The sequence below is a fragment of the Lolium perenne genome, chromosome 4 (genome assembly GCF_019359855.2).
Source record: "Lolium perenne isolate Kyuss_39 chromosome 4, Kyuss_2.0, whole genome shotgun sequence".
NCBI lineage: Eukaryota > Viridiplantae > Streptophyta > Magnoliopsida > Poales > Poaceae > Lolium > Lolium perenne.
In genome coordinates this window covers 80470354-80489486 of record NC_067247.2, presented here as the reverse complement: position 1 = coordinate 80489486, position 19133 = coordinate 80470354, and the positions used below count along the sequence as shown (strand labels likewise).

At 43.4% G+C, this 19133-nt stretch overlaps 1 protein-coding gene across 1 annotated transcript; it reads right to left on the bottom strand.

Moving 5' to 3' along the window:
• Positions 1-783: 783 nt before the first annotated feature.
• On the bottom strand, positions 784-2478 carry LOC127348464 (UDP-glucose flavonoid 3-O-glucosyltransferase 7-like). Its single transcript, XM_051374487.2, has one exon. It carries the CDS (start codon positions 2368-2370, stop codon positions 967-969), a length of 1404 nt encoding a protein of 467 aa, XP_051230447.1. The 5' UTR covers positions 2371-2478; the 3' UTR covers positions 784-966.
• Positions 2479-19133: the final 16655 nt, after the last annotated feature.

The window sequence follows — 19133 nt, the reverse complement described above, 5'->3', positions numbered from 1 at the left end:
AAAAGACGCAGCGTTGTGCGCGTGCCACGTAGAGGGCCTTTTGTCGCGGGTGGTAATACCGCCCGCGACAAAAGGGTATGTCCCCTGCGCGCCCCGCGCCTGCCACGTGGTGGACTGTATGTCGCGGGTGGTAAGCGACCCGTGACAAAAGGTCGACCTTTTATCGCGCCCCTTTTGTCGCGGATGGCCACCCGCGATAAAAGGCTCTTACAACCCGGAACAAAAGCCCTGTTTTCCACTAGTGTTTCGATGGTATAATTTTTCTAACATATATCTTATATTTTATTTTATAGAGCAAATTAATGGTAACAATTTTTCTCGAAGCACATAGTGGACTTATAAATCGGTATGGATGAAGTACTGCATTTTCAAGTGCATTCCCCGTATAGGACATGGCGTTTTGGCTCCTATATACATATGCTCCCATTATTGAAAAATAAAAATGCATTTTCATCATATTTTAATATGTTAAAAAATCCAAAACAAAATGTTGTGGGCATATCTCCACATTTTATGTTCTCACAAGGTTATTTCAGCAAAAGCTGACTTTTTATGCAACTTGTGTAAAAAGACAAAATTCTTCGCTAAAGTAAATCTTTTTTTGAAACATGTTTTCGTCTTTTTCCACATGGCACATAAAATATCGGTTTTCAACGAAACACGTATAATGTGGAGATATACAAGTACTTATTATTTTTCAGGATTTTCTAACAATAATAAATTTTGATTTTTTTTCAATAAAAGGAGCATATACGCAACCAAGATCAGAAGTGCGCCATTGTCACTCTCCATCCCATTTTGCAGGAACTGGAACTAAAATGTACAGAGAAAATAAGTAATAGGATTAGTGTGGCGTATTTAGCTCTCGCTTATTATCGATCTATAGCTTCCATGTCCAGGCACGTTCTACGCATCATGCTTCGGGCGGCACTAACCGGCCATCACTTGCCAGTCCGTGCAACATTGTCACTCGTGACCGTGTAACGCCCTGAGCTCACCCACGAGCCGTGCCCAGTCACTGCACGACGACCCACCTTCAGCCATGGCAGCACGCGCCGCGACGCCGAGCTCCCGCACCCTCGCCCTCCTAGCCGCCGCCTCATCATCCTCACTGTCACCGACAAGCTTTCCCACGGCGGTCGCCACCGCGTCGGCCGGCACCACTGCCTCCACGTCCTCCTTACTGGCCACCTCCCTTACCCGGACGCCGACGCGGAGCACGTCCACGAGGAACGCCTCGTTGAGGAACTGCTCGGCGCGCAGCGGCCATGTCGCTAGCGGCACGCCGGCGCAGACGGCGTCCAGCACCGAGTTCCAGCCGCAGTGGCTCACGAAGCCGCCCACCGCGCGGTGCGCCAGGATCTCCGCCTGCGGCGCCCACCGCCCGGCCACCACCATGCCATGCCCGGACGCGCGCTCCTCCATGCCGATACCCTCCGTCGGCGTCGGGATCACCCAGAGGAACGGCACGCCGGACGCGCGCAGGCCGGCGCCCAGCTCCTTCAGCTGGTCCGCGCTCAGACCGCACGTGCTGCCGAAGCAAGCATACACTACGGACCCGGCCGCCTGGCCGTCCAGCCACCGCAGGATGGGGTCTCGTTGTGCGCCGCCGGCAGCGGCTTCGCTGCGCGGGGTGCCGGGGCGTCTGGGACCGACGAGGAACACCTTCTTGGAAGAGCCATCGACGGTTCGGTAGTATTCGGCGAAGTCGGCCTCGAGCGCCGCGAAGCTGTTGAAGGCGACGGCGTAGCTCTTGGCCTCGGCCGCGCGGAACAGGGGGAGGTGCGCCAGAGCCTCCTCGTTGACGTGGACCCCGTGGAGCTTCGCGGGGCTAGGGAAGCCGCCGGGGACGACGGCGGGGTCCGACAAGGCCTCGGGGCCGTGGAGGTGTACCGCGATCATGGACGCCGCCGCGAAGGCCCCGATGGTGTGGAACGTCACGTGCGGGACGCCGCACCGGCGGGCGACGCGGGGCGCCCAGTGGAGCACGGAGTCCGAGACGACGGCCACGGGCCTGTATGAGTTGTTGAGGATGGTCTCCGCGAGAGCCGGAGCCAGCGCGTCCTCAGCGGCGGCGAAGAACGCCGCCGCGGATGCTTCGTCCGGGAGGAGGGAGAAGTCCGCGTGTCCGCCCGGGAAGCGGAGCGGCACCATGCGGACCAGAACGGAGGGCGGCGCGAGGGCCGCGAAGTGGGGCGTGGTGATGATGACCGCGCTGGTGGTGCCATTGCCGCCGCATGTGGCCGCGGCGGCGGCGGCGGCCGCCAGCGGGGCGAAGTGGCTGCGCGCGAGGAACGGCACGAAGACGAGGTGCAGGGGCGCCGCCGCGTCTGGGCGCGAGCGAGGCGCGGTAGCGGTTTTGGCCCTCATCGCGTTTGCTTGGTCGCGTCAGCTTTGGGCTGGTTTGGATTTGGGAAACGGCGGCTCTGTTGGGCTTCTTGTTTGGGTGGGCAAGGCCGACGGGAGATGCGTGTAGGATTCGGCCCAGGAACTCGTGCTCACGACATCCGCGTGCATGGGTTTCTTCCAGGAATTCTTGGTCACACGTTTGTGCGTGATTCGCATTCGACTGAACATGTATATGAGATTTACTCTTTTTTTCCCCTACAAATTATGAGATTTAGATCTAATCATCTTGAAGTCGTTTCCTTTTTGTAGATGTAGTGAACATGCGAGATCTTGAGTTCAAATGCCAGCGTCCGTTCTCTTTGTACGCACCTAACGATTCTTCTATTGAACTACTTGGAGGACCGTTTCAACTCAAGCTAATAACAGTGTCAAACCCCGCACCTCATGACATTAGCTTAGTTTATTTAGATGTCTGCTAATATTGTTGATGAGGACATCCCTACCTCACTACTACCTCCGTCATTGCAAGCTGAAGATGAACCTGCTGTGAAGCTCAAGTCCAATGAAGTTCGGATTGGACCAATTACAAGGGCTCGTGCGAAGCTACTTAAACAACATGTGAACTTGTTTCTAAACGGTACTTTGATTGATGAGAGCTTTATACTGCCTAAGTCCTATTACTTATGTATCATCAGGTATCAAGAGGAGACGAGCATCGCACGAGGAGAGGAGCAGCTGGACATGAAGACGGACGTCAAGATGGCCGTGAAGATGGACATGGAGCTGGACATGAAGATATCTCATGAACGCGCGAGGGAGGAGCGGGAGGCATGCACGAGAGGAGAAGACGACGTCCAGGCCGGTCCAGAACCCGGTCAGACCGGCCCCCAGACCGGACCGCCCGGTCCACCTCGTTCGGCCGACGGTCGGCAACCGGCCGCCAACCGGATGAGTTTTCTCGTCTGGGACAAAAACCGGAAAGTTGCGAAGTTTCCGGTTTCCGCCCGCTGACCGGACCACGAGGCCGGCCCGCCCGGTCCACAGCCCGGTCGACCGGATTCCAGACCGGATTCGTCCGAGTCTGTCTCGACCAGATCTATTCTGGGTCGGTTTTCTTTGTATCTTTTCGACCAGAACTTGTCCCGGACGCCTATATAAGTGCCCAGGACGCCCCCCTAGCTGCTTTAGACCACGTTTAAGATAAACCCTAGTTCTTAGTTGTTTGCTCTGCAAAACTATTGAATTCCCTACACCATATTGCTTGATATTGTGTAGATCCCGATAAAGTCTTGTGTGATCTGCTGTTCCATTGGGAATTAGACGATTGCAACTTACCGCTTCGTGGTTGGCGGCTACGTGCGCAAGTGTGTGGAGTTGTGAATATCTTGCAGGGTTGAGAGCTGTTGCATTGGCGACAGGGACCAATCGAGAGATCTCGTTGCGTCATACAAGTTATCATCCACTACATCGTCGTGTACCTCCGCTGCTATCATCCCGTGATCATCATCACCACCGTTGCTTACTGAGAAGATCGGGCCACCCCTTATCATCTTGGTATCAGATTTCCAGTTTTCCTCGGTAAGCCATCCACAATCCACCCCATAGTTGAGTTGTGAGTGTTTTCCTATCCAGAAAAAGCCAAAAAAATAAAATTAGGGTTAGGGTTTGCCATAGCCTTAGATTGCACTAATTTCAAGTTTTAGTTGCTTTTCGTAGTTGTTTTTGCGTATCTTTGTCTATCATCTAGTTGTTAGGGTTTGAGTCTCTACTTTCATCTAGTTTTAGTTTTTGTTACTCCGAGTCCACATAGCGTACAGTGTGCTTTTCCCAACCATAGCCACAGCCTATCGATCTACGTGACTAGGAACTTCCCCATAAGAGACTAGTTTTACCGTTCGTCAGGCTGCTCATTAGGGTTTGGTGCTTTGCATATTCTGTTGGCCGTGTTATCAAGGAGTTGAGTCAAAAAAAAAAGAGAAAATTGAAAAGAAGCAAAAAGAGCTACATAGCTGCATGTGTTACAACAAGAAAAATCCAAAAAGAAGTGAAGTGCTAGTTGAATCAAGTGAAGGCCTAAGTTTACTTTTCTGCACCTGTAGTTGAGCAATCTTGTGCCTGTCTCGTTGAGCTTTGCTAGCGTCTCTCGTGTGCATTGCAACCTTTTCCCACATATAGTTGCATTGCCCCATTATATCGCCTTGTGTGAGTATCATTGGTTATCTACGGTCAGCGCTAGAGCTTGTTATTGGTGCAAATAGGTAGCCTACCTACAGCCCCACATATATCCTGCTTTACCGTGTGATTTGTTCTTATACCCTTGATATTCGCTTCGCTACATCCGTGCACTAGTTGTTACTACAAGTGGTAAGCAACACTAATTTACTTTGGAACGGTAAGATCTCCTTTTCTTATCAGTTTTTGAGTGAGTTGTGAGGGTACTACCATATATTCTTGATTTAAGTGCACTAACCTACTAACCATGTCTGCTAGTGATGAGAAAATTGTTAACCAGGAGAACAAGAACTCCGCGGATTTGATGACATGGAGGGAGTATGAGGCTCTTCGTAATGAGATGCGACGTGAATTCCGCGCTCAGGATGATGAGCTTAAAGGGACGGTCCAAGAGATCTCCCAAAAGCTGGATGCTACTAATGAGACCGTCACGGCAATGCAAGATCAAATGACGGATATTCAACGCACTCTTCGGACTTTGACAATGTCAGTTGAGAATCTTAATCAACATCGACAACAACATGAAGATGCTGATGAAGCCCCTGGTCGTGGCGATCGTGCTCACGGTTGGGCTCCACTTGGCCGCAATGGTCGTGGACAAGATGAGGAAGATGGATTGGGTAAGCCCAAATTTTCTATTCCCAAGTTTGAAGGAGGTGCTGATGTTGAAGAATACCTCACATGGGAGATCAAGATTGAAAAGTTGTGGAATCTACATCCGCACTACACTGAAGATAGAAAGATCAAGCTTGCTTCTTCTGAATTTGATGGCTATGCATTGCGTTGGTGGGATGCTTTTGTTCGTAATCGTGAAGAGGATGGTGAACAACCTATACGCACATGGCTTGCTATGAAGGAGGCGATGACTTCTCGCTTTGTGCCTACAAATTACTTGCGGAATATATATGATAAGCTGACTCTATTGAGACAAGGTGTGAAGACTGTCGATGAATACTACATGGAGATGGAGATGCTAATGCAGCGTGGCCGTGTCCGTGAGTCTCTTGAGATGACAATGCAGCGTTTTCTGAATGGTTTGAAGTATGATATCAAAGGCATTGTTCGTCACTACAGTTACACCAATATGAATCAATTGTTACATCATGCAAGAGAAGCTGAATCACAGTTGGCTGACGAAGCAAAGATCAAAGGAAGAGCTACAGGAGCTGGGTGTTACACACCCCGCGTGGCCCCATCTACGGCGCCGGCGCCTTCGACGCGCTCCGCCCCTTACTCTACTCAGCCTAGTAAGCCGGTCTCCAATGTGTCTAACACAAAGAAGTCCGAATCTGCTGCAAGTACGAGTGGCTCTAATGTGTCTACTGCGCGTAACCATGATATGGTTTGTCACACATGTGGTGGCAAAGGTCACTTCAAGAGAGATTGTCCTAACCGTAAAGTCATGATTATCAATGAGGACAATGAGTATGAGACTGGAGATGATGTTGATCCTAATGCTCCAGAAGATGATGACTATGACACTGATGGTGAAGATGCATATCCGTCTGATGCTCGCACCATTGTTGTGTCGCAGCGTGCTCTTAATGTGTTGCCTAGTGCATCTACTCAGCGCTGCAATTTGTTCCAAACAAAAGCTTTAGTTGGTCCTGACAAGGCTTGCAAGGTCATTGTTGATGGCGGGAGTTGCCGCAATTTAGCAAGCAAGGAGTTGTGTACCAAGCTGAAGTTGAAGTATCTACCGCACCCGCATCCATACTATATTCAGTGGTTGAGCGACAATGGTGAAATGAAGGTAAACCACATGGTGCGTGTTGAATTTGCTATTGGACCGTATAAGGATTGCATTGATTTTGATGTGGTTCCTATGACGGTGTGTCACCTACTATTGGGTCGGCCTTGGCTCTATGACCGTTCTGTGCAACACAATGGTCGTGCCAATACATATCACTTGGAGTTCAAGGGCAAGAAAATCAACTTACAGCCTATGACACCACAGCAAATTGTCAATGAGTCTCGTCAGAAAGTTGAAGTGAACTTGGAAGATGTCCCTTTAGATAGGCGAGAGAATTGTAATGTTGTGAGTGATATAACGAAAAGTGAGAGAGTGAATTCCTTAGTCTCATTAGCCACCAAAGAAGACATGAGAGAATTTAGTGAGGATCCTACAGCCATGCCTCTGGTGCTCTTATACAGGGGTACGGTTTTGGTTGCTAACGACATGACCCCTCTTCCTCTTGGTGTTTCTAATGTTTTGCAGGAATTTGGCGACGTGTTTCCGGATGAGGTACCCGCAGGACTTCCACCATTGCGAGGTATTGAGCATCAAATTGACTTGATTCCCGGAGCTTCGCTACCCAATCGGGCACCATATAGAACGAACCCCGAAGAAACGAAGGAGATACAGAAGCAAGTACAAGCGCTACTCGACAAAGGTTATATCCGCATAAGCCTTAGTCCTTGTGCTGTTCCTGTTATTCTAGTTCCTAAGAAAGATGGTACATGGCGTATGTGCGTAGATTGTAGAGCTATAAACAATATCACTATTCGATATCGTCACCCTATTCCCTGTTTAGAGGATATGTTAGATGAATTGAGTGGTGCTGCTGTGTTCTCTAAAATTGATTTGCGTAGTGGTTATCATCAAATTAGGATGAAAGAAGGGGATGAGTGGAAAACAGCCTTTAAAACAAAATTTGGTTTATATGAGTGGTTAGTAATGCCTTTTGGTCTAACTAATGCACCTAGCACTTTCATGAGACTGATGAACCATGTTTTGCGTGAATTTATTGGCAAGTTTGTGGTTGTGTACTTTGATGACATATTAATCTACAGCCGCAATGAATCTGATCATACTATACATATTCGACATGTTTTGCAAGTGTTGCGTGATAATAAACTCTATGGTAATCTTGAGAAGTGCACGTTTTGCAAAGATAAGGTCATATTTATGGGTTATATTGTCTCTAAACATGGAGTAGAAGTAGATGTGTCTAAAATTGAAGCTATTCAAAATTGGCCTACTCCCATGAATGTGAGTCAAGTAAGAAGTTTTCATGGTCTAGCTGGGTTTTATAGAAGATTTGTGCCCAACTTTAGTACTATTGCTGCAGCTTTGAATGACTTGACTAAAAAGGGTGTTATATTTGAGTGGGGCGTAGCCCAAGATCATGCTTTTGATGAACTTAAGAGATTGTTAACTTCTGCACCGTTGCTTGCACTTCCTGATTTCAATAAGCAATTTGAGATTGAATGTGATGCTAGTGGTATTGGAATTGGTGGTGTGTTGATGCAAGAGGGTCGTCCAATTGCATATTTTTCTGAGAAACTGTCTGGTGCTAAGTTGAACTATCCTATCTATGATAAAGAATTGTATGCTTTAATTAGAGTTCTTGAGGTTTGGCAACATTACTTGTGGCCAAAAGAATTTATCATACATTCTGATCATGAAGCTTTGAAATACCTGAAAGCTCAGTCTACTTTGCATAAGTGTCTTGCTAAGTGGGTTGAGTTCATTGAGTCTTTTCCATACATTATTAAGCATAAGAAGGGAAAAGATAATATTGTTGCTGATGCTCTATCTAGGAAGAATATGCTATTAACTCAACTTGATGTTAAAATTCCTGGATTAGAAGTGCTATGTGATTTATATGCTACTGATCATGATTTTGCTGAACCATATCGCTTATGTGCTCTTGGTAAAGCATGGGACAAATATCACATACACGATGGGTTATTGTTTAGAGCTAACAAACTATGTGTTCCAGAATCGTCTGTGCGTTTGCTCTTATTGCAGGAATCTCATGCTGGAGGTTTGATGGGTCACTTTGGGCGTGAGAAGACGCTACTCATGCTAGCTGACCACTTTTATTGGCCAAAGATGAGGCGGGACGTGGACAGGTATGTGAAGAGGTGCATTACTTGCAACAAGTCCAAGTCCAAGCTGAAGCCTCACGGTTTGTATACTCCTTTACTGGCACCTACTACACCTTGGGAAGATATTAGTATGGATTTTGTGTTGGGTTTGCCGCGTACTAAAAGAGGCCATGATTCTATATTTGTGGTAGTGGACAGATTTTCTAAAATGTCACACTTTATTGCCTGCCACAAAAGCGACGATGCGTCGCATATTGCTAACCTGTTTTTCAGGGAAATTGTTCGACTACATGGAGTCCCGAAGACTATTGTTTCTGATCGTGACGTGAAGTTTATGAGCTACTTCTGGAAGACACTGTGGGGAAAGCTAGGGACAAAGCTACTGTTCAGTACTACTTGTCATCCCCAAACTGATGGTCAAACTGAGGTGGTGAATAGAACATTGTCACAACTATTGAGATCCATGATCAAGAAGAACCTGAAGGAGTGGGAAGATTGTTTGCCGCATGTGGAGTTTGCTTATAACAGGGCGGTACATTCTACCACGGAGCTGTGTCCTTTTGAGGTGGTGTATGGTTTCAAACCCATTACTCCACTTAACTTGTTGCCTTTGCCCATACATGAGAGAGTTAATATGGAGGCAACCAAGAGGGCAGATTTTGTGCGAAAGATCCATGTGAAGACTAAAGAGTTGATAGAGAAGAAAGGCAAGAGCAATGCTGCAAGGATGAACAAGAAGCGTAAGGAGATGTTGTTCAAGCCTGGTGATATGGTCTGGGTACATTTTCGCAAGGATAGGTTCCCGAAGCTACGGAAGTCTAAGTTGAAGCCTCGTGGTGCTGGTCCTTACAAAGTGCTTGCCAAGATCAATGATAATGCATACTCGATAGATCTTCCAGTTGATGAGTTTGGTGTCAGTAATTCTTTCAATGTGGCTGATTTGACACCATATGTGAAAGTGCATGGAGCCCCCATGTGTGGTTTTGGTAATTAATGACAATCCCTATGGACTAATGTTTGCATTGAGTTATATTTGTAGGAGTTGTCCATAGGCAATTCTTGAACCATATGTTGGCTTCAAGGTTGCAATAAGAAGAAATTGATGAAGGATATCAAGTGTCAAGTATGTCTTGAAGATGAAGATGAAGTGAGCCCTCAAGCTACTTCAAGACATCAACATGATGAAGAATGAAGAAATGAAGTGCAAGTTCAAGATGAGCCATCTCGAAGAGATCCTTTGCTTGAGTCTTGCCATCCATATGGTGATCATGGATATGTGAAGATGCGCCGAAGAAGAAGCTCTCCCATGGTGGATTATGGGGGAGCAATCCACAAGACTTCGTCAAGCAAGCACAAGCAAGAAAGGCGTTCCATCTTGTTGAGGTCAAGATCGTCGTCATCGAGCTCAAGTGGAATGCGCAAGTATAAGGTTTGCTCTTGATAGGGTTTGTTTCTCACCGGTCTCATAGTGTAGTTGGAGACCGGTTTATAGTTTAGTTGCCGTACTATCAAGAGGGCTCTCGAGTGAGTAACTCGATCGTATCGTTCGGAGAGAGCTCAAACCTTTGCATCCTTGCATCATCTTTCTTGGTTGTTATTTGGACCTTATCCATGTGATGTTTTAGAGCTTGTGCTTATTCTCATGACAAGCTCTAGTTCATCGAAAACGGATTTCGCATAGATCACTTGTTGCGTTTTCGAGTTTGGTTCATCATCTTTCTTGGTTGTTATTTGGACCTTATCCATGTGATGTTTTAGAGCTTGTGCTTATTCTCATGACAAGCTCTAGTTCATCGAAACGGATTTCACATAGATCACTTGTTGCGTTTTCGAGTTTGGTTCATCATCTTTCTTGGTTTTATTTGGATCTTATCCATGTGATGTTTTAGAGCTTGTGCTTATTCTCATGACAAGCTCTAGTTCATTGAGAATGGTTTTTCCATGGGCAACTTGTTGCATTTTCAAGATTGGAGGTTTTACCGGTATGTCTTTTTGAGATAGGTCAAACCTTTCTTCATTTGTTTCTATCCTCCTTTGCTGGACTATGATGTTTCTATGCATATTGTTGTAGAGCTCGTTGTTGTGATTTCAACGAGCCCAAGATCATCGAAATCGGAGTCCGGATGCAAAAGTTATGCCCGTTTTAGTTTTGGTGTTTCTGCAGTTTTCTTAGGCCGGATATTTTGGAAATATCCGGGCCGGATTATCCGGGCCGGATATTTCGGAAATATCCGGCCCCCCCGAAATCGTCTAAGGACCGGAAGAAAAGCAGCTCTGGATAGGGGCCGGATTTTTGGCCGGATTTTGTCCAGGTTTTGTCCCGGAGGCCGGATTATCCGGCCCCGGATAATCCGGCCCCAACTTGGGCCGGAATATCCGGCCCTGTTTTTGCCCAAACGGCTCGATTTTCTTGGGGGGTATAAATACCCCCCTTCTTCCTCCTTGGGCTTGTGCTTCTCTCACTCTCTCTCTCCTCCATTGTTGAACTAGAGAAGCTTGCTCTATCTCTCAATCCCTCCATGATTCTTGCCCCCATTTGAGGGAAAAGAGAGAGGAGATCTAGATCTACATTTCTACCAATCAAATCCATCTCTTTGTGAGTGGAACTCTCTAGATCTTGATCTTGGTGTTCTTTGTGAATTCCTTTGTTCTTCCTCTCTTATTCCCCCAATAGCTTTTGTAGCTTTGTTGGAATTTGAGAGAGAAGGACTTGAGCATCTTTGTGGTGTTCTTGCCATTGCATTTGGTGCATCGGTTTGAGTTCTCCACGGTGATTCGTGGAGGTGAAAGCAAGGAAGTTGTTACTCTTGGGTTCTTGGAACCCTAGACGGATTCTAGGCCTTTGTGGCGATTTGTTGGGAGCCTCCAATTAAGTTGTGGATGTGTGCCCCAATCTTTGTGTAAGGCCCGGTTTCCGCCTCGAAGGAAATCCCTTAGTGGAACCGTGACCTAGGCCTTTGTGGCGAGGGTCACCGGAGATTTAGGTGAGGCGCCTTCGTGGCGTTCGGTGTGTGGTGTGAGTACCGCATCTTGGGGTGAGGCCTTTGTGGCGTTGGTGTGCATCGAGCAACCACACCTCAAGGTGAGCCTCTTGTGGCGTTCGGGAGCACTAAGCAACCGCACCTCTCCACCGGAGATTAGCACTCGCAAGAGTGTGAACTCCGGGATAAATCATCGTCTCCCGCGTGCCTCGGTTATCTCTATACCCGAGCTCTTTACTTATGCACCTTACCTTGTGATAGCCATCGTGCTTGAAGTTATATATATCTTGCTATCACATACTTGCTTGTATTGCTTAGCATAAGTTGTTGGTGCACATAGGTGAACTCTTGCTTAGAATAAGTTGTTGGTGCACATAGGCGAACCATAGTATATATGCTTTGGGCTTGACAAAGTAAACGCTAGTTTTATTCCGCATTTGTTAAGCCCATCTCGTAAAAGTTTTAAATCGCCTATTCACCCCCTCTAGGCGACATCCGTGTCCTTTCAATTGGTATCGAGCAAGGTCTCTCATTCTTAGGCTTCACCGCCTTGAGAGTAAAGATGTCGGTTAGGGGATTAGATCACAATAACTTGTTTATATTTGATGGCACAAATTATGATCTATGGAAAATTTATGTGCTTAATATTTTGCGGGGTATTTCCCCGAACATGGAGCGATTTCTTGACATGGGTTTTTCTTCTCCTAAGGATCCCCAAAATTTATCTTATGAGGAGAAGAAAAACTCTTGTCTCGATGCTCTTGCTTCTCATGTGTTTTCCATTGTTGTGAGCAATGTAGTTACTTCTTCAATCATGCCTTTTGGGAGCGCTCATGAATTATGGACAAAGCTTCGAGATAAATATGATGTGTCCAATATCATTGAGGATGATTGTATTGCTTCCACTTCCGGCCGTGATGAGTTCTCATCTTCATCCACTTCACCAAAGTGTTTCAAGACACAAGGTAATGATATGGTGAGTGGTGATGGAAATTGCAATGTTGGTATTGAGCTTACTATTGATGATCCTTCATCTATATCTCATTGCAATGGTTCATCTTTGGACTTAAACACATCTAGCACTAGAAATGATTTACATGCTTGTGTTGATAGTCCTTGCATATCATGTGTAAGTTGCTTGAAAAAATCTAATGATGATATGCTTGCATTGTCTTGTGGCCATGATAAAAATGATTCTATTTCCTCTAGTTGTTGTGTGTCTAACAATGTAGAGGAAACCAAAAGATTCTATTGGTCAAGACAAGATCTTGAAAGGAGCCTCAAGTAACTCCTCATCTTTATTTCACGGTCCTCATATATGCCTTATGGCCAAGGGTTCCACGGTACCTCCTACCATGGAACCTAATATGTCTCGTGGTGATAAGAATGAGGATGAATATGAAGAAGAGGATTGGGTTGTCTCTCTACGCGATAAAGGTGAGAGTGTATTCAAGGTTCTTTACAAAGATAAAATTGCTAGCTCTCACTTCTTTGAAATCTTGACTACCGCTATTGAGAGCCAAAAACTTATTTGGATGCATGAGAACACCATTGATAAAAAGGGTGCTCTTGAACGAGAGTATGCCGATGATGTAGCATCTTTAAAGAATGATCTTGAAGAAGAACAAGAGACCGTAGCCTCTCTTGAGGAGCAACTTCAAACCCTTGAGGTGTCTCAAAATGAAATATTTGCTAAACTCACTAAAGAAAGAGACCATGCTAAAGCTAAATTAAAATTGCTTAAAAATGAAAAGTTCAAAGTTGGTGTTGGCCATGATAAACTTGTTAAGGATCTAGATGATCTAGACAAGGCCCACAAGGCCTTGGAGAGCGAACACTCTATCCTCACCAAGTCATATGAGCAACTACAAGCTTCATATTTAAAAGAGCATGCTATGTTACCTTCTCTTCTTAATATGTCTTGTGATGATGCTTGTGCTACTAACTCTACTTCTTGTGAAGCATCTATCTTGAAGGAGAATGTTGAGCTAAGGGCTCAACTTGAATTGCTAACTAGCAATTATGGGAAATTGGAAGAAAATCATGGAAAGCTTGCTAGCTCCCATGAGGATCTTCTAGCCTCTCATGATAGGCTAAAGTTAGCTCATGAGGCTATCATATCTAAGGCAACACCTTGTGAGCCTCATGTGGGTACTAGCACTACTACTCAAAATGTTATATTGCCATGTGCTAGTCCTAGTAATTCATCCACTCATAATATTGCTAAATCTTGTGATGAATTATCTTCCTTGCCTTCTTGCTCTAACAATGAAGGTTCTACTTCCTCTAGTACTTGTGTTGTTACTAACCATGTAGAGGAAATCAAAGAGCTCAAGGCTCAAGTCACTTCTTTGAAGAATGACTTGGTAAAGAGTCATGAAGGGAAATGCAAACTTGACACGATGTTAAGTGTGCAACAATCCCCCAATGACAAGAGTGGACTTGGATTCAAATCCAACAACAAGAACAAGTCCAACAACAACAACAACAACAAGAAGAAGGGCCAAGTACAAGTCAAAGACCCGGCCAAGATTGTTTGCTTCAAGTGCAAAATTGAAGGGCACCATGTTAGATCTTGCCCTTTGAAGAAGAAGCAAAAAGGGAAGCGGCCTCAAGCTCAAACTCATATTCAACCTCAAGTTGAAGAAATGCCACTTCCCAAGAAGAATCAAGCTAATGCTCCCATTGTGGAGAAATCTAGTGAGAAGAAGGAGAAGAAAAGAACTTGCTACATATGCCGTGAGAAGGGTCACATCTCCTCCTTTTGCACTATTGGTACCTCATCCAACTCTATCACCATTGATGATGTTTATTCTCTTCGTAAGGATGAGGGTGGCAATGTGTTTGCCAAATTTGTTGGTGCTCAAAGTGGTGTCAAGAAAAGAACCATTTGGGTTGCCAGGCCTATTGTGACTAACCTCTTAGGACCCAACTTAGTTGGGGACCAACAATCCAAAACTTGATCAATAGGTGCTTGTTGGAGGGCATTGGAGACTTGGCTACATCATGAAGAGTTAAGGGATCTTCATCATTTATACTATCTCAAGCCAAGTCTTTTGGTTATCTTACTTCTATCATACACCCAATGTTCCTCCTTGCGGTAACATGTGCTCAACTCATTTATATTGAAAGTTACTCGCCCCTTTGCATGTGTTAGTTTTGTTCCTAACATGTGTTTGTATATGTTGTGCATCCTACGTGTTTTTCTTGAGAAATCAAGGCTATGTATGTTAGGTTGCACACCATGTATTTGTGCTTGTGTTGGAGCCTCTTTGCATCTTGTTGTATCTTATATGGCTCTTATGAGAGATTATTGGACTATAACATTTTGGGGGAGTGATATGCCTTTAGGAATTTCACAATCCTAACAATGTGTGTACATGAGGAATATCACTTAGAATTGATATTGCAAGATTATCTAGTCTCTATGTGGTATGTCATCTTCATGAGAAATTCAAATTCTAATGTTCATTAATATCTCTAGTTGGATCTTATTTGCCTCTTGTGAAAATAAATTCCTTATCACATTATGGGGGAGTAATAAGCTTTGTGCATATTACAAGCCTAGGAAATGTGAACATTTGAGGTTGTGTCACATAGAATTGATATTGTAGATTATCTCTCCTATGTGGCATGTTTGCTCAAACAAGCTCCAATTTGCTTAAATGGCTTCATTGCTAATATCTTTGTGGATCTTATTTGTGTAAGTTTTTCTTGGCATGGTTTTTCACAACGTGTCCCTCAATACATTTTTGGAAAACCATGTGCTTCAAGTCATACTATTAATTGCTTTGCATGTTGGTATGAATACTATTAATTGCTTTGCATGTTGGTATGAATACTATTAATTGCTTTGCATGTTGGTATGAATACTATTAATTGCCTTGCATGTTGGTATGACTAAATGAAGCTATCAAGAAACTTTCTTTGCATGATGGTTAACTCTTATCTTTTACCATATGCTTTGTTCGTTGTAAATATGATCTTATGTATACTTACAAACTACCACCGGGAAATATTTCCTAATACCTCTTGTCCTAGGACAATTGGTAATCAATTATGAGGTAGATATTTATTGATCATATCTACATTGGCTCTTGTGTTTAAATTGCCTTATTTATTGCCATGAATTTGTTGTGCTTTGACTCCCATGTGTCTTCCTTGCATCTTATGGATCTTGTGTTTAAATTGCCTTATTTATTGCCATGAATTTGTTGTGCTTTGACTCCCATGTGTTCTTTTTTCTATTCAAACTTTCTTAGCTTTTTTTGTAGATATAGGTAGTGTGATGATCCTAGTTGTGTGCATTTTGTATCCATATTCTAAATCCTAGATAATGCACTAATCTTGGGGGAGCTCTCCTATATTTGTTATATAAACTTCTCTTGATCTTTATCAAAAATTTGGTTTTGGGAGTCATAAATTTTCTTTTTGGTACTGTGTGCCATCATAAAAAGTGTCGAGGGTTTGGTTTATTTGTTGGAACCTTGCTCTCTTGGGATTTGGTTATCTCATTCCTTTGTGCTTAGGTTTAATTAGCTTCTTATAATGAGATAAGTCTTTGGAGTCAATCTTGTGTTGATTTGATTCTTTGATATAATTTGGACAACCATTGTCTCTTGGTTTATTTGGTGTTTTGTCCAAATTGTATCTTCCTTTGGTTCTTGAAAGTATTGTGCATGCATATTTAATATATGTATATCTTATGGCATGTGTCACTTTCTTTGATCCAATATATAGGGTAAACTCCATCAAATCCTAATTTGGCTAAGATGTGCATGAAATTCAATTTCATATCTATATGCACATAGAATTGTGGAGTTTGTCCTATATGTTGTAGTGTGTCTAACTACTTCGGACCCAATTAGTTTGGGGACCATTTTGTACTTACCTTTGTGTTAGGTACAATGGATATGCATTGAATGCTTGTCTCACTCTTGGAAAGAAGTGGTGACTCAATGGTAACGTGAGGCAAGCTAGGATGATCAACGAACACATATCTACTACATCCACACCAATGCTATCTTGGTAACAAGTATCTTCTCATGCATACTTTTCTTGTATCCAACCTTATGGTTGCATCTTGGCATGAATCTCTTGATTTGCAAATGTTGTGCTTCTTGCAAAAGTCTTAATGAAACCTCTTTATTGTGAATGTGAGTAATTTGAGATGAGTGCATGTGTTGGGAAGTATTTTAAATCATGCTCATGATTCATCCATCCCAACTATGCCTATCTAGCAATTTTGTTGCATATCAATTCCTCAAGGCTCTCACATGTGCAATATAGATGAAAGTGCAAATTTAGTTACTTCTTTTGGTATCCCCGTTTGTGATACTTGTTGCCTTTCTCAAATGCATCCCAACTATCTTCTATCCCTTGTTGATATTTGTGATGTATTTTAGTTGTTTGTGGTTGAAGTTCATGAATGTACAATAAGATAATATTGAGCCTTTGGCCATGCTATTAAGCAAAAATCTTATTGGTATATTGCATGACTTCGTCTTGGATATCATGCTATTTTTCTTGTGTATCTATTTGGTGTGTGCATGTTTCTTTGTGGATAAATATCTTTGTGATATTGTCCACTTAGAGAAACTTATACACATAAGAGATGATACATCTCCATTTGATATCTTTTTTATTTGTTGCATGTTGATTGGTCATGCTAAGAAATATAATTCATTGAAGACTATGATGATGCTTTTTGCTCATCCATATAATAGTCTTATAATATGCTTTATCATGCCTTTCACATATCTTCTTGGTTGAGCCTTTTATTATGGTGCCTCTTACTTTTTGCTCAACTATTTGTTTGTTGCAAGTGTTAAGCTTATTTCTCTATCTATGATCTATTCCAAATGTTTGTGTTTTAAATGGTAATGAGGGAGTGAGGATTCCATGTTATGCATATTGTATTCAAATACAACATTTTAATTTATGCATGTACCTTGGGGAGCTTCCTCATTTGATTTAGAGCACTATCTTGTGGTGATCATTAGAGTTTGATTCACTTGGTATCTTTTGTTTTTGAATGATATTATGGGAGTGATGATTCCATGTTTGTGCACTTTATACTCCAATGCAAATTGTCTAGTTTTGTGCACAAACCTTGGGGAGCTTCCTCATATTATTTAGAGCAATCTTCTTGATCTTATCATAATATCTATCTTTCTTTTGGTATCCTCTTTGTGACTCATTTGGTTGCTTGCTTCATTTGTTGAAGCTTCTTGACTTTGTTATCTTTTTGCAATCTTTGATCCTATCTATAGTGTGATTCCTTCCGAATATTCGCCATTGGATATGTGCATTTGATTCCACTCAAATTATGAGAAATGCACACGCTATGGAGGAACTCTCACTATATTAGCCTTTTAAATTTTTCACCCATTTCGGCAATTGGTGCCAATGGGGGAGAAGTTTGGAGGGTTTAAGGGAATTTGGTTATGTCTTTGCTTTGTGCTTAAGCATGTGCCTTTATTGCATTGCATCTTGTTGCTTTGCATAGTTGAATATTTAGAGGAAACTCCACTAGGCTTTGAATGCCAATATATGCAATGAAAGTCAAGATCATTCACACATGCATATATTATGGGGGAGTTTGCTCTATATATTCAACTTATTTGTTACTTAAATTCCTTATATAAACCCTCTCAAAGAGATTGTCATCAATTACCAAAATGGGGGAGATTGAAAGTGCATGGAGCCCCCATGTGTGGTTTTGGTAATTAATGACAATCCCTATGGACTAATGTTTGCATTGAGTTATATTTGTAGGAGTTGTCCATAGGCAATTCTTGAACCATATGTTGGCTTCAAGGTTGCAATAAGAAGAAATTGATGAAGGATATCAAGTGTCAAGTATGTCTTGAAGATGAAGATGAAGTGAGCCCTCAAGCTACTTCAAGACATCAACATGATGAAGAATGAAGAAATGAAGTGCAAGTTCAAGATGAGCCATCTCGAAGAGATCCTTTGCTTGAGTCTTGCCATCCATATGGTGATCATGGATATGTGAAGATGCGCCGAAGAAGAAGCTCTCCCATGGTGGATTATGGGGGAGCAATCCACAAGACTTCGTCAAGCAAGCACAAGCAAGAAAGGCGTTCCATCTTGTTGAGGTCAAGATCGTCGTCATCGAGCTCAAGTGGAATGCGCAAGTATAAGGTTTGCTCTTGATAGGGTTTGTTTCTCACCGGTCTCATAGTGTAGTTGGAGACCGGTTTATAGTTTAGTTGCCGTACTATCAAGAGGGCTCTCGAGTGAGTAACTCGATCGTATCGTTCGGAGAGAGCTCAAACCTTTGCATCCTTGCATCATCTTTCTTGGTTGTTATTTGGACCTTATCCATGTGATGTTTTAGAGCTTGTGCTTATTCTCATGACAAGCTCTAGTTCATCGAACACGGATTTCGCATAGATCACTTGTTGCGTTTTCGAGTTTGGTTCATCATCTTTCTTGGTTGTTATTTGGACCTTATCCATGTGATGTTTTAGAGCTTGTGCTTATTCTCATGACAAGCTCTAGTTCATCGAAAACGGATTTCGCATAGATCACTTGTTGCGTTTTCGAGTTTGGTTCATCATCTTTCTTGGTTTTATTTGGATCTTATCCATGTGATGTTTTAGAGCTTGTGCTTATTCTCATGACAAGCTCTAGTTCATTGAGAATGGTTTTTCCATGGGCAACTTGTTGCATTTTCAAGATTGGAGGTTTTACCGGTATGTCTTTTTGAGA

Bases quoted from the DNA above. Each gene is read 5' to 3' on its own strand.
- LOC127348464 (XM_051374487.2), bottom strand. From the start codon at position 2,370: ATGAGGGCCAAAACCGCTACCGCGCCTCGCTCGCGCCCAGACGCGGCG.